We start from the raw sequence: 14,425 nt of genomic DNA on the forward strand, positions 1-14,425 counted from the left end.
CCTAATTTGGTAACATCGAATCCCTCTATCCCGCCGAGAATAAAAAGGTTTCACTTGAGATAAACACAATGTTTTTGGTGAGCACACCCTCAAAATGCTACGGTTCACATGCCTGCCACACGTCCTCACCCGATCATGCTCTATCAGCGCCCTGGGATTTGGGGTTTGACCAGAAAGAGTGTGACTACCAGTAAAACAGGCCCAAACCCATTCCCTCTCTCCTTACCACATTGTCTTTTCCAAACACAAATCTTGTTTCCATATTAAAAAAAGGCAGCATTTAATGGGCGATGTCTCAGCAACAAGTGTGTTTAAATGACTGTGGCACTTTTAACGACATTTTGTTTTACTCTCTCTTACTCCCTTTCTGTGCCACACAGCAATGCCAAACCTCTTAATGTGAAGAGCATAATTATAAAAATGACTGTTTCCATTAAAACCGGAGAGCAATTTTACTGCAGTTGTGACTCACTCACGGATAAACATAGAAAATCAACAAAAAGAGAGAGAGCATGACACTGAAGCCTTCCAGTCGCAACACATCCATTCCCACACCGCAAAACGAGAGAAAGCATGTACCTCAGTGGCCAACTACTGACTTGTTTGAGAACAAGTCAGACCTAAGTGCATATTTACATGGCTAGAACGTGTTTGTGCAGAAAGCAGAAGCTAAAAGAAGTCCTCATTCGAGGTGCCATCCTGCTATAGGATAAGACCTACTGTGCAGTATCCTGCAGCCTGGGAGCTATCTGCGAAAAGGGAGTGCAGCGGTTACGGAAACAGCAGCAGCTGCGGGGTTCTCCCAAGGTCGGGACATGTCACGTCTTACTGACTGGTGAATAAGCGGGGGGGGGGGCGGGTGCAGGAGCGAAGAATTTACAATCAAGTGTGCACACAAACACGCACACCTTTTTAAAAAACACACACGGGCCACGGGGGCCGATCCCCGCATGTGACCCGTCCAAGGGACCACACAGACATGTTTTAGATGGAGGCAGGCTTCTTAGGCTGAGACCGCAGCGCTGATTACAGGCTGGTCGGCGATGAAAGGGACAGATGACACGGACTTATTTGTTTTCTCCTCTAGCGCCGCCCCCCCCCTACCCCCCCGAACCAAGTAAACACAGCAACGCCAGCGACGGCCAAAGAAGGTGGTGGAACGTGCTCGTTCAATGGGAGTTACACACACACACACACACACAGGTGTGCGGCCGAATCCCCCCCCAGAGGAGCCGTCTCCTCGGGGGGGGTTGTTGAGCTTTGGTTTCGTAAACGCCACCCTTGCTAATGAAACCTACCTATTGGCAGCGTGACGCCGGCTTCTCTTAACCTTAGCGCACAAAGCCAATCACACTGTCCTCGAACCGGTCCTGAACAGATGACAGCCGTGCTAGAGGTCCGTGGGAGCTTGAGTTCATAAAGAGAGAGAGAGAGAGAGTTGTAAATGGCATGTGAGTAATCCCGTGCACTGTGGCGTCTCCATTTCTAGGGGGCCTTAAAAGAGCTCATTGGCCACATTAGACAAGGCTTTGGATCTGTCCGTCTTTATTGTGGACACAACATTGACAATCTTTTCCAACTCCCATCTGGGACTTGGGACCTCCATTGTCTGCTAACTCCCTGTCCCAGCCCAGTGCAGGGTTCTGGGCGTGGGGGGTCTGTCAGGGACAACACAAAGGAAATGTCACCACCCCTAGAATGAAACGCCGTGCCAACGATAGTCCCCTCTCCCTCTTTTTCTCGGGCCTCTGTGCGTGTCCACAGGGGTGCAACTGGTAGATGACATCACCGGCGGGGTCATCCCCGGCCGGGCACAGCTTCAACGTCGGGTCCCTGGCCTCTGCTGGCCCCCGGTGACCCCTTGGTTTTGATGACAGACTGGGCTGACTCTTTGTGAAGCATCGCCCTGTCCAGGTGAGGACAAGAGAGGAAGACAATGGCAGGAAACATAAAGCCGATGAAGGGTGTGAGACGGCCCTCGAGGTCATGGGTCAGGCCGGACAGCTGAGTGATGAGCGCAGCTGTGGACACGTGGACCTCCTTCTCTGTTCTGCGGCCCTGCCTGCCATGTCAGCTGATGTTGCCTTTGTGGGAGGATAAAGACCTCACTAACTCTCAACAAGTCGGAAAAAAAGTAATAAACACAGGCGACAGATGTACTATGCCACAGATTCAGAATGTACAGCCATTACAGTGACACCCTAACCTGTGTGGTGTGGGTCAAGTCCTTGCCTTTTCAAAGGGTGACAGAAATTGAATTCCATCATAAAAAAGGCATTAGCCTGTGATAAAAGAAAAAGAAAAGAAAAGGTTGCCATTTTAATTTGAACATTTCTGTTGCCAAAGCAACGCAAAATGATTGAAAAACACATGGAAATAGATTGAACTAGATGCTCTTGTGGATAGATACTTTAAACCGTTAGCACTTGTATCATTTAAAGAAACAAAATACAAGTATTGCATAAAAAGCCTTTACATAAGTTTACTTGTGTTGTTCAATATCACAGACTTTTACTATTAATATACTTCTTGTCACTTGGTGCAAACCTTAGAAGCACAAACAAATGAAACGGACTATTTTAAACCTTGAATTACATTTCCACCAAGGCCCATTAAACAAAGCACGCCTACATTTCTCCAAACTACAGCAACTCACTCATCCTGAGCTGTCCAACTGTTTCCGATGTCAAAGGTCAACGGCTGCCTACTCTCCTACCGGCCCACACTGAGAGATGGGAGGACAGGGTTTGCCAAGTCATGCACAAACCCCTGCTCCGGGTCATAAACACCTCCCCGGGCCCGTCTCCCCTCGTCTTTTCTCCTCCGCGGAGGTGAGTTGGCTTTGCGACTCTGTTAATGTGTCACTGCGGGCCCCGCTTGCTTCTGCACTGGCCCCGGCGGAAAGAGACCGAGGAGGCGAGTGAGAGAGGAGGGGGGGGGGGGGGGGGGGCAAAAGGACGAGAGTGGATAAAAGAGCAGGAAGAAAAAGCCATACAGAGGGCCAGATGGGCACCTTCACAGTCCATTTATCAAACCCAATGTGCCCCCCCCCCCCTCCCCGCTGCTCCCATGTCCTAAACCCCCGTGTAATTCTGTAATGATTTTCATTATCATATAATGACCTTACAAAGCCTACAGCAGTTTGCATGGTCAGTACAAAACCCGCAGCTGTTCCCTTCAGTGTTTGCTCGCCGGCTGTGACAAACCACTTTTACGTTTGTTTTTTTTTCCTCTCTTGGTCGGAGCGTTGACCTCAAGGCGCCGCGAGGTCAGCGCGAGGTTCGCCTCATACCGGAGCTTTCCATACTGTAAGCGCGCGGATTCAAGATAGCGTCCCAAAAACTAAATGTCGATGGATTTTCTGTGTAACGCATACCACGGCGTTTTCTTCTTGACCAGTATTCGCGCGGGTGATAAAGAAACAACTGGCAGTAAGTGTTTTGGATCTCTCTCTCCTTCTGGCGCCACTGGGATGTCGTCGTTTTCCTGTCTTTCAGGCGGTTTGCGCCTCGCTCGTCAAACCCCTGCACCTCTCTGAGTGGCGCACTGAACTGCTCTCCTACGGTACAGTCACCCGCCCACATAATAATCCATCTATTTCCAGGGCGCTCACGGGGCATTTACCAAAGGGACATGGAGGGCAGCATCTATCAAAGAATTCGCCGTGTGCATCGTGGGGGAAAACCCGGTTACCAGAAAAGCTCATAAGAATAAAAAAGCTCTCATAACTTCGTTGGCTCAGAGGGAATGAATGGACCGCTCCTGCTGGCGGGGCGAGCCGAGGCATCACTCACTCTGAGTGCCTATAAGTCACTCGCGAAGAACCACTGGTCACCAGGTCCAATTTCTCTTTCTCTGCTTCTCGGCAGTGCTAAAAATGCCCCGGAGGCAGAAAAAAACGGCAGCGAGCAGGAACCACGTTGCGGCGGGTGCTGCTTTAACTGGTGTTTAAGAAACAAAAGTCGGCGAGAACCTTAATCAATCAGCCGTGGTTGTTTATGTTTATGTGCCTCTGGCAAGAGTCATCAATCATCCGCTGTTGTTTTTTTGTTTTTTTTTCTTCTTCTTCTTCTTCTTCTTCTTTTTTCGTCCTTTTGGGAGAATTATGCACTGAATAAAAACTATGGAAACAAAAGGAAGTAATACGATAAAAGCACGCCTGTCGACTATTGTGTGCAAACTGAATTGTATAGTATGTATATAGAGAAAGCTGCAAAAATAATCAGCTAATTAATTTCAGAAGTCCTTATGTGGTGGTGAGCCCTTAGTGAAAATAAATGAAGATTTAAATAGATCTGATTCACTCACAACGACTTCTCTGCGAAGTAGCAGACCCAAAAAAAACCTTTTCTGGTTTTCAGCCTCTGAAATCTCAAATCGGTACCAGTGCGTCCCACTTAACATTGCGCACAGCCATGTGTTTAGTTTTGCGTAAATGAGATCTGTTGACAGCCACTTGACAGGATGGCCCCTGTTTTTTTTTTGTTTTTTTTTTGTAAGTGGGGGCAATGGGGGTTAGGGAGAGACATTTACTGTGTTCAAAGGGGAGAGGTGGTGTATCAGGAGCAGCTGGAGTTCAAACACATTGTGTGGGACGCTCGCCCTCCTCTGAAACTAATCTAATCAGTCTCTCACTGCTGATAGAGTAAACGTCTGTCTGCCCGCCGACAAGGACGGAGCATTTCCTGCCCTGGTTTGTGATACACGCTGTCAGGGTCTCAGGGTGGATGCGGCGGAGTCTCGGGGGGGGGGGGGGTCAGACGTGGTTAAGAGGTGGTAACGTTGCATTGTGGGTGGTGGTGGTGGTGGGGGGGAAGATAGAGACAGCGCTGATGTGAGGGGTGGGTGTGGTGACGTGGTTTCTAGCTTTCAGCACCTGCAGCTGGAATGCACTTTCGGAGCGGGGCCCTCCATCGCGAGTTGTGAGGCCGCGGGGGCGTCGACGCGGCGAAGCGAGGCGTGTGGAAACAGCCTGTTTACAAGGCTCATCTGGACGGGGGGGGGCAGAGCGAAGGGTCAACTGAGGGGGGACGACTCAAGACACACAAGCGGCAACACTGCAGGGAAATGGCTATCTTTCAAAAGGAATTTCCAGTCAGTGGATACTGCCCCAGGGCCTGTTCTGCTTTCTTTAGGCTCTGAATCATGTCTGGTCCAAAGGGTGTGTATATGCGTGTGTGTGTGTGTGTGTGTGTGTGTGTATGACACAGAGGTCAAAACCATTGATAGAGACAATAAGCAGTGAAACATATGTGGATGCACATCTAGTACATACACACATGTCATTGTTTGTGTGTGTCCTTTCTGAGGGGGAGAGTGACTGAGACAATGAACAGCTAAAATAACACTGTGTGTGTGTGTGTGTGTCAGAGAGAGAGAGAGAGAGAGAGAGGCCCCGCTTTATCTGAATGAATGACCACTGTTCTAATCCTTGAGCTCTCTGCCCTTATCTGGGAGGAAGGAAGCAAGCGACTGGGCTTATCCAAGACGCACGTGTCGTTGTGATTGCTGTTATGGCCCGCCACCGCGTCCACGGCTCGTGTTGCGTGACCGCTGCTGGTCGGGCCGTAAAGTTGTGTCCGAGTTTTTGGAGTCGCAAAATATTTGCCACCGTTGCTGGTTGGTAATGATACTCGTGTTTAAATCAAAGGTTTTGCATGAGTTATTTAGTGTTTGTGAGCCGTTTGTAGGGCAACAGTTTCAGTTAGTTTCATTAACTAGAATAATATTCCAATAGGTTTTAATTAGTGTCATGAACAACATGTTCTTGCTGCAGTTTTGGACTGTTTAATTGTAATAATTCTTTTTTTGCAATTTCTAGCACGCAACATTCGTTCTATGACCTTGTTTTGGGGGATACCAAAGCTAGAAAAGTAGAATCATGCAATTTCCCCAGCAGCCCACTGCCAAATGTATGAATACAACATTACATTTGAAATATTAAGCAGAAAGCTAATTCCCCAAATGAGTTTGGAGTCATTTTCTTTTTTGTTTGTGATGGCGTTCCCATTCCAAACATGAGCCAGTGCTCATACCTTACCTGTCTCACACATCTGTCACAGATGTATTTTTTTCGAGGACCCACGGAAAGAACAGAGTGGGCGGTACATTGTGTTACCTGTCTCTCCAGGTCTGTCTTTGCTGCTGTCTGTCCATCAAGGCAGACAGGAGGATTTCTGCCATGTCCCTCCTTCCCTCTGCTTCCTGATCCACCTCTTCTTCCTCCACTGTATCCAGGAAGAGCAAAGTCTGGGGGAGAAAAAAGTGCAATGATAGTATGACCTTTTAGAAAAAGTCGAAAAAAAACAACAAAAAAACTCTTTCCACACAGATAATTGTCAGCCCCTACAATGGCATTGTTTGTTTTACCATCCACTACATCCTTGAGTTAGACAATTATTTGGTACAACTTAAATTCCCCTAAATAATAAACTGCATGGAATTAAGTTGCTCCAGAAATGACACAGCTCCGAGCGAAAACTCCATTATAACGTCGCTGGGACGGCGACATGCAGTAAGTCTAGTACAAGTCAGTTTCACATCAGAGGACGGGCAAATTACACCCAATATTAGAGTGTGAGTCAATTAATCACGTCCTGCACAGCGCAGTGTAATGTGTGAGTATCCCCCTGTTGAACATGAATTACAGGCCGGCTTAAAGTGTGACGTGGCACATCATTGCTAATCTGAGACATCCCGGCAAACCTTCGTCTCCGAGTCCTCCGCAGCCTCTAAGCTGGTTCAGAGGGAGTCGACTGAAAAAGGATCTGGCAGCCCAAATTAAATGCAGCGCTGTCAGGCACACTCAAATCCTCCTTTCCTACCCTTCACAGACTCTCTCCGTCTCTGAATATCCTTAAATGTCTCCCCCCCCCCCCCTCCTCCTCCTCCCGCTCCCGGACCGAGAAGTGATGGATCTGTAACTCTGACTGACTCTGACGCCTTGTTAAGAACAGTCTCTTCCTGTCACATCCACCCCGGAAAGCACGTTCATTTCTTCCCATTAATAGTCACTCGCTTCCCCACTCATCCAAAACCCCTCTTTTCAAAAAGAGGCAAACCTTCATTTCCTCCACCTCTCCCTCCTTTTTAATCCATTTCTGACAATCTACCTGTCCGTCTTAATTCGCGTGAAGGTAGGTCTGATTGTCTGTGTGTGTATTTCCGAGGGAAAGGGAGTCTGATTCGCGCGCAGAGTAGTATGCTCACTTCCTCCACACCGCGCGGGACAGGCGTCAAAACATGTGGCGCCGTGTGACTGATTACGCCGGACCCGAAGGAGACACCAAAGAATACGGTGACCAGGAGGAAGCGGGGGGCCGGCTGCACTCCCCGTGGAAATTGTACTTTTCGGTTTGGATCAAACACCCTGTCTTCCTGGGATGAGTGTCAGGACGAGAAAGTGCCACAAAGCGCATTCAGACTGCATCAGCATCTCGGCTAGCGGAAATCACACTTCCAAGCTAGCGCTTTAGCGCAGCGCTGATGAGCGGGGCGAGTCGTAGCCGTAAACCTGCTCGGACAATTTCAAATACGGCCGGACAGAACTGAATATTTCTTAAACGTTTTAAAGGGTGCACAAATTTGAAACTTTGAGATGCAATATAGCAGCAAACATTTTTAAAAAGGACACAGCGGAAACAATGGCTACCAAAGGAGACGAGGAAGTCGCTCTCCTTCTCCGCTCACATAGTGGCGGCGGCCCGCGTGCATTTCAGGGCATGTGACCTCCACGTGACGGCGATCTGCACGGCAGTCATAGCGAGGCCGACGTTGACGACGGCGTGACCGCCCACGCCCCTCAGGTTAAACCTTTCTCTCTTTTAGGGGCTGTTAGCACCATTAGCTGCTAGCCGCCGGCTAGTCTCCCATGTTGAGCGTCGTTTGGAGCACCTGTAAACTATGAGTGCCTCATGTTTGCACATCATCACAGCCCGTGGCGGTCAAAAGTGTTCTGTGCCAACTGAGAGTGAGAAGTACCCCAAAAACAAAGCACAGCCCCAGCTACCCCTTCCATTAAACACGTTAAACAACTTCTGCTTTAAGAGCGCGTGTAGATTTGTGTTTGTGTTTGTTTTTGCGTGTGTCTGTTATACCGAGCCCCCTTCTAATGAAACGTGTGTGTGAGCTTGCGTGCCAGAGAGTGTGTGTGTGTCTGTGCGGCTGTGGTATTTTGTTTAGAAGACCCACTGCTGAGAGAGGACATCGGGTTTAGCCACAGGCTGATCCCGAGGCCATTTAAGACGCCCCGCTGGTTGTTTACTGGTCGAGCCCCTTCCTTCCAAAGGCCTTCATCTCCTGGCCCGGCGTTAGCACTAATCATCCCCCTCTTCCCTTCCATTTACCCCGTGATGACAGTAGCTATCCTCAGCCTCCATCTCCCTTCAGCGTGATGCTGACCACACATGTCCCACATCGCGAGGTGAACCAGAGGACAAAGAAGGATCCGGGTACCTCCGTCCCCTGGAGCCCCAGATCCCAAAACTCCACCCTGTCTATTGCCCCAACAGACAGGCGTAAACCTTCCCGGCCCGGTGCAGAAGCAGGGTAGGCAAACAAACACGCGGCCAGACTGAGGTTTTTCTGTGGTTGAAGGGAAGCCGGAGTGATGATAGTGCTCCAAGCGGAGGCTGGCTGGAGGGTAGCCTGGGGCGGCTCACTAACACCTCGAGCCAGGACTGTATCTTAACAGCAACAAGCATCTGTCCATTCCATCACGTAACAACGCGTCACTCATTCCCCACGCAATGACAGAATGGGAAGATTGTTTGTTGCTACACGTGTGCAATGAGGTCGGTTAAAAACTCACAATTGTAGGGCGCATAATGGGCAAAAAAAAAGCATGTCGAAGATATATGCTGCGTGAAAACAGAGCTTCTAGCTAAATAAAAAAAAAAAAATCACCCCATGAAATGTACAAGCTGACTTCAGACCAGGACTTCCAGAGGACCCGTAGCACACTGGCACGCTCTTATATAGGAAACGCGTTACATCGGCTGACCATAAACGCTTAAAAATCATAAAATTCACTTCCCATTTTAACAGACACGGGTGATTTGAACGCCAGACTAGAGCATGAGAATGATGGGAGGTCACCTAAAGAGGTAGGGGGTAAATATGTTATTGTGGCTGGTGTTATTTATATTTACTAGATATACCTTTATATGGGAACCATGGCGGCCGTCTCCCTGCCACTTCCCTGTGTAAGAAGTCCGGTAACAGGCCATTGGACCAGACTGTCTCTGCGTGTGAAGTCACCACATATATTACATATTAACTAACTCTCCAGCAGGGCGTCGGGCAGGTCATCTGCACAATGACAGAGCTAACACCCATGAACACTTATGTGTCTTCTGCTGTTATTCCTCAATGTTTGACCTTTTTTTTTTTTTTTTTTCCTCCAAATCCTCAGACTTCGGCCACCGCTTCAGCTTCAGCTGCTCTGACATCCGATTTCATAGGCCCATGGAGTGGGAGTTTGGCAGACTCCATTTCCCCCTCTCCCCTCTAATACATGAAACCAATATCACTTTGACCGCTGGTGGAAAAAGGCATCAGGCACCTTGCTCGGGGTAATGGATAGCTTCTGCTCACTGATATAAACAACTTGGGAGCCGTGATCCTGCCAGGACCAGTTCTGGTCTGGACAAGGGATCCGTGTGTTATTTGCCCGCATGCCTCTGTTGAGTTACTTTCCTCTTGGGGGGGACTCTCCACCGGTGGAAAAATTATATTAGCCCAGGAAGAAATAAGACCAGACCACATTCGCTTTTCTGTGACATCACACAAGAAGTCATAAAAAATAGCGTGTGTGTGTGTGTGTGTGTGTGTTTTTCTGCCGTCTGCCTGCGGTCACATGATTAGAGAAGGTTGAAAATTGAAGCATATCTGAAATAAAATTTGTTCAGTTTCCATCACGTGAGATCGGTTGATAAGACGTGTGTCTGTCTGCGTGTGAGTGTGTGTGTGTGGGGGGGGGGGGGGGGCATGGCGAAGGGCGTCTGCACTGCTGGTCAGGGTTGACTTCCACACTCGCAACCTTTGATTTTATCAAAGTAAAGAGTAAAGAAGATGAGCGAAGACAGTTCTATGAAAATGTTCACTCAGAGGATTCTTGTCTTTTCTTTGTATGAGCGTTATTTTTTTTTTTTCTCTTTTGATTTATCTGTGCAATTTTGAGCAGTTCTCCCAAGCAAAGCTTGCACAGCACTGACTTTCAAAGAGGTTTGTTGGACTGGTAACTTTGCACTTACTCCAAATAAATTGATTTTTTTTAAGGATTTCGACTTGTAAAGTCAACTGCAATTAATTATTCCTGTTCTCTAATAACGTCTACTAGGTGTAAATAAAACGAAAGCCCACACTGATGATGATGTTCAGGAATTTATTATAGGATTCAATGAATAATATATTTTAAAATTACCTGAGCAACAAAGATATATTGACGATTCCAAAAACGGAATGTAATAAACTTTGTTAAGATAGGGTTGTGCATTTGATTGTACAAGTTCACGAGAAAAGCGTAATGAGCATTGAAACTGACCCCTATCTAGATTTCTATAACGTCTCAAAAAAAGCTTTATTGAAAATCGATTTGGATGTTTCTCCTAAAAAAACAAAAACAAGATACTTCAAATTCATTAGAGGGACATAAAGAGTCCGCTAATTTCCCTCTGTGCATGTTAATGTGTTTTTGCAATCTCCGTGGTGATAGAAACCAAGACCCTTCTGCCGCATTCAACCCCGCGGGGTCGCGGCGCACCATCAATTATGTCAGCTAGTAAAATGGGCTTTGCTACACACAGCAGATTATATGGAGTGTAAAACATTAGAAAAATGTGTCTGAAACACCAGAGCAGCATGTTTGAAGTGACAATGGGTTGGGTTGCGGGGGGGGGGGGGTGAGTTAGAGACACTCCCAAAAAGGAACGACCCCTGACAAGTGATTTTCTTTGAAGGCATTGTAACACACTCAAGTGGGCAGGGACGCTTTCTATGGCCCCAACGGCACTCCATCTTCCTGGCCGAATACAGGCGGGACGGACGGACATATGCTTTCCACAGGGTCAAATGAAGCAGAACTCACTGGCTTTTTTGTGGTGCTCCCTTTCGGGGTGGCAAGAAAGAAAAGGCAAATCTGTTGTCGGGTCGTAGTCCAATGGGCCCACAAATATCGCATAAAAATTCACCGGCCTGTTCCTTGCGAGGCTTTTGTCTCCGCCTCATGATAAGGAGTGTGGCTCCAGTTGGCCTTAATGGCTAAACCACATAGTTCTTGGGTTTGAATAAGCTGTCCAGCAGCCTGGGACAGGACACACACACACACACACTTGTGCAAGCTCGTCACTGGCCTGGCAAGAATGCGTCATCCCATCCATCACAAGGAAGCTTTGAGCGGCGCTTTGACTAATTTGGGACAATGAAGACGGAGCTGGACAGAGATGTTTGCGACGAGCGTGACACTCGAGCACCTTCTGCTCGGTTAAAACCCTCTTTACTCTCTTTCACTATATGAAAGCCGAGTGTAGATTCTAGCTAGATAGCAGATTGGGATCGGCACCTCACTCTGCTGCCAGTAAAAAAGCTTTTTGCTGATGGGAGCCAAAGCCAGCCTTTTTTTTTTTTTAAAGTCCTGGAGTTACAGTGTAACACACACGCCACCATAATTCAGGTCTTGCTAAAATACTAAACCAATAAAAATGGTTTTCCGTCCATTCAGACTCGCATACAGGTTGTTTCGGGGGGGGGGGGGGGGGGTTTAACTAATGTTTGCAGGGGCTGAAATGCGCCACTAACAAAGTTTTGATTGCAGCGTAGTGATTGTTTAATGTTTGGGACAGAACTAACTAACTTATATGTCTAGTCTGGCATCAACTGTGAATTACATTGAAAAAGATTAGGATCTGTAGGTTGCCTCCCATGAATATACTTTAAGAACAGTATCAGCATAAACAGACCTTGATTTTACGGATACATTTGGATTTTCATTAAGGGACAGCTCACCCGACCATGTTGAGATTTTTCCTTTTTCTTTTAATTTGTTTAGTGCAATTGGTGCCATTTGGTTCCATAATATTCAACAGAAAGCAGATATCTCTGCTTTTTTTATGATATTTTGCTCCATTCCAAACTCATAGTAATTTAATTTGCATCATTGTACCCTAACTCCAGATACAGTATACTCCATATACTGTATCTGGAGTCCATATACTCCACATACAATAACTCAAAGCACTAACCTCTATGTGAGAAAAAACAGAAGTGTGTTTAATCAGCTCAGTTGTGTTTGGACTTGCAGCTTTGTTTGTCTTAAACAATTCTCTCCACACTTTGCGGCTATACAGTAATAGACAATGGCACACACCATGAAGCAGTTACATTTAACTGGATTATGGGCTCACATTCTCTATAAGACGCTGTCGTCTTCAATCTAGCTAAGAACTCACAGACACAGAAGCTTTTTTTGTTCCTTGCAACTATGCAGTTTATTGATGTAATTAGTTTAAAGAAATTAAAAGAGAATACATGACATCATGTAGCTAATTATTGCAATTAATCAAAAATCAATATTACTTTGTATCTTGGCACCGTTACGCTGTCTAGTTCACGCTATGTTCCATGACTTTTATGTCATCGTTTGTATTCCAGGTTTAATCTTTTGACAAAATAGACATTAATTATTATGCTGTTCAGCTGCCAGCTCTTGCTGTAAGTGTTGGGTGTTGAAACTCTTGATCAGTACTTGAACAAAGCCCCCAAGGACTTTTCGATCAATACGTACTTTGAAACGCATTACCATATTGAAAAAAAAAAAAAAATCAGGAAGTGAGTCACGAGGGAACCGCCACGACTGGCGGCAAGGAAGAATAGAAAATAATATTTAAAGCAAGCCCATCTCCCCGAAACTAGCAGCAGCAATGTTTAGTACAAACACAGAAGGGGGTCCTTTAAATTTAAAGAATGCTTTTTAAAACGTCATTGCATATGATGCCGATACGCGGCAGTGACGATATGCTGCTAATGAAGATGAACATAATAATCAAAAAAGGAAATATTAAAAGCAGGTTAATAATATACATGAACGTATTGTGTAAATGACCTAGGAACCTCTAAAATAATTACAGCTGTTTCACACACACCGCACTACTGCGGGGGGGGGCGCGGCTGATGAGAGCAGCTAAAAGGTGTTTATGGGACTCACAGGAGAAGATGCCGCCCTGCAGCTCCTGCCCAAATGAAAAGAGCCATTTATTACATCCAACGTGACCCTCTCATTACACACAAATAGGAATTAATGAGCGCTATATCGGGCGCTCCCAGCGGAGCGGGGCGGGGCCCGCTAAAGGACTGGCGTTAATTACGTTGTCCTACATCTCACCCATTTAACACCGCCCATCAGACCCCGCTCCATCTGAAGACACCAGCGCGGACGGGACGCAGTACCTGGAAGGGTGGCCCAGCTCCAACAATGAGCTACATGTTTGTGTCTGACCGGGTGAAAAGGTGTTTTCTCACAAACTTCACTGATTGGATGTAGAAATGCAGCGACGCCAATTGGCAAAGGCAGCATTGTGTGTGTGTGTGTGTGATCTGCCAGTGGAAACCGTTATTAAGCTAAGTTACTTCTCGAAGGATGCGTGGTAAAGGTCAATTAGCTCTAGCGAAATACCACGGCAGGGTGGTCCATCACCAGTGAAACAACGCAGAAATGATGACGCACTCTTTGGGAAGTGTTTAAAATCATTAACACGCCACGAGTGACATACTTTAAGGGATTCGCCAAAACGTCAACTTATCAATAGTGCTCTGTTGCGAAAGGTGTCGCTGGATCCAAGCAGAGAAACTGGCGAGTGGAAGAACATCTGATAGGATTGATGGTCGAAAACTACAAAAACAGACCTTGGGTTGTAGAAAAGAGAGGAGGAAAAAAAAAAAGATTTTCCTTTCATGCTTCACATGGGAGAAGCTGCTTCAAAAGAAAACACACATCTCAGGTTTGATCTCTGTTGGGTTACCCTCTTTATACTGTACATGCCATGTTTTGAAAGGTGACAGACAGAAAAGGGAAAAAAAAAGCATTAAACTTCCCAGAATGCTCCGAGGATTTGTACTTCCTCCTGTCTGTGCTCACATCCCCTTAAAGCATCTACAGCATCAGCTTTTTGTCTCCTTCTGGTACACTCTGATCCAAACTTAAGTCTTTTTCTCTCTCTCCCTCTCTCTCTCGCTCTCTCTCTCTATCAGCTGCAAACAGCACCGTCCATCCCTTCGTCTTCTCCCTGCTCCAAAATGATAGATTCGTCGTCAACAATGTTTTCCTGCATTTCTTTCGCGCAACTTGAGTGTAACATTTCCATTGGGATCCCTCTGCACTCACTTTTCACAGAAGGCTTCATGTACTGTGTGTGTGTGTGTGTGAGAGAGA

At 46.8% G+C, this 14,425-nt stretch overlaps 1 protein-coding gene across 1 annotated transcript in view; it reads right to left on the reverse strand.

The window, feature by feature from the left end:
- The window catches only part of fto (FTO alpha-ketoglutarate dependent dioxygenase), a 105,273-nt gene that overhangs the window by 50,269 nt on the left and 40,579 nt on the right, over positions 1-14,425 (reverse strand). Inside the window, exon 8 of the mRNA XM_037485853.2 lies at positions 6,119-6,249. Within this exon, the coding sequence (XP_037341750.2) occupies positions 6,119-6,249 (131 nt within the window). The remainder of the gene's footprint in view (positions 1-6,118; positions 6,250-14,425) is intronic.

The sequence above is a fragment of the Pungitius pungitius genome, chromosome 4 (genome assembly GCF_949316345.1).
Source record: "Pungitius pungitius chromosome 4, fPunPun2.1, whole genome shotgun sequence".
In the NCBI taxonomy this organism is placed as follows: Eukaryota; Metazoa; Chordata; class Actinopteri; order Perciformes; family Gasterosteidae; genus Pungitius; species Pungitius pungitius.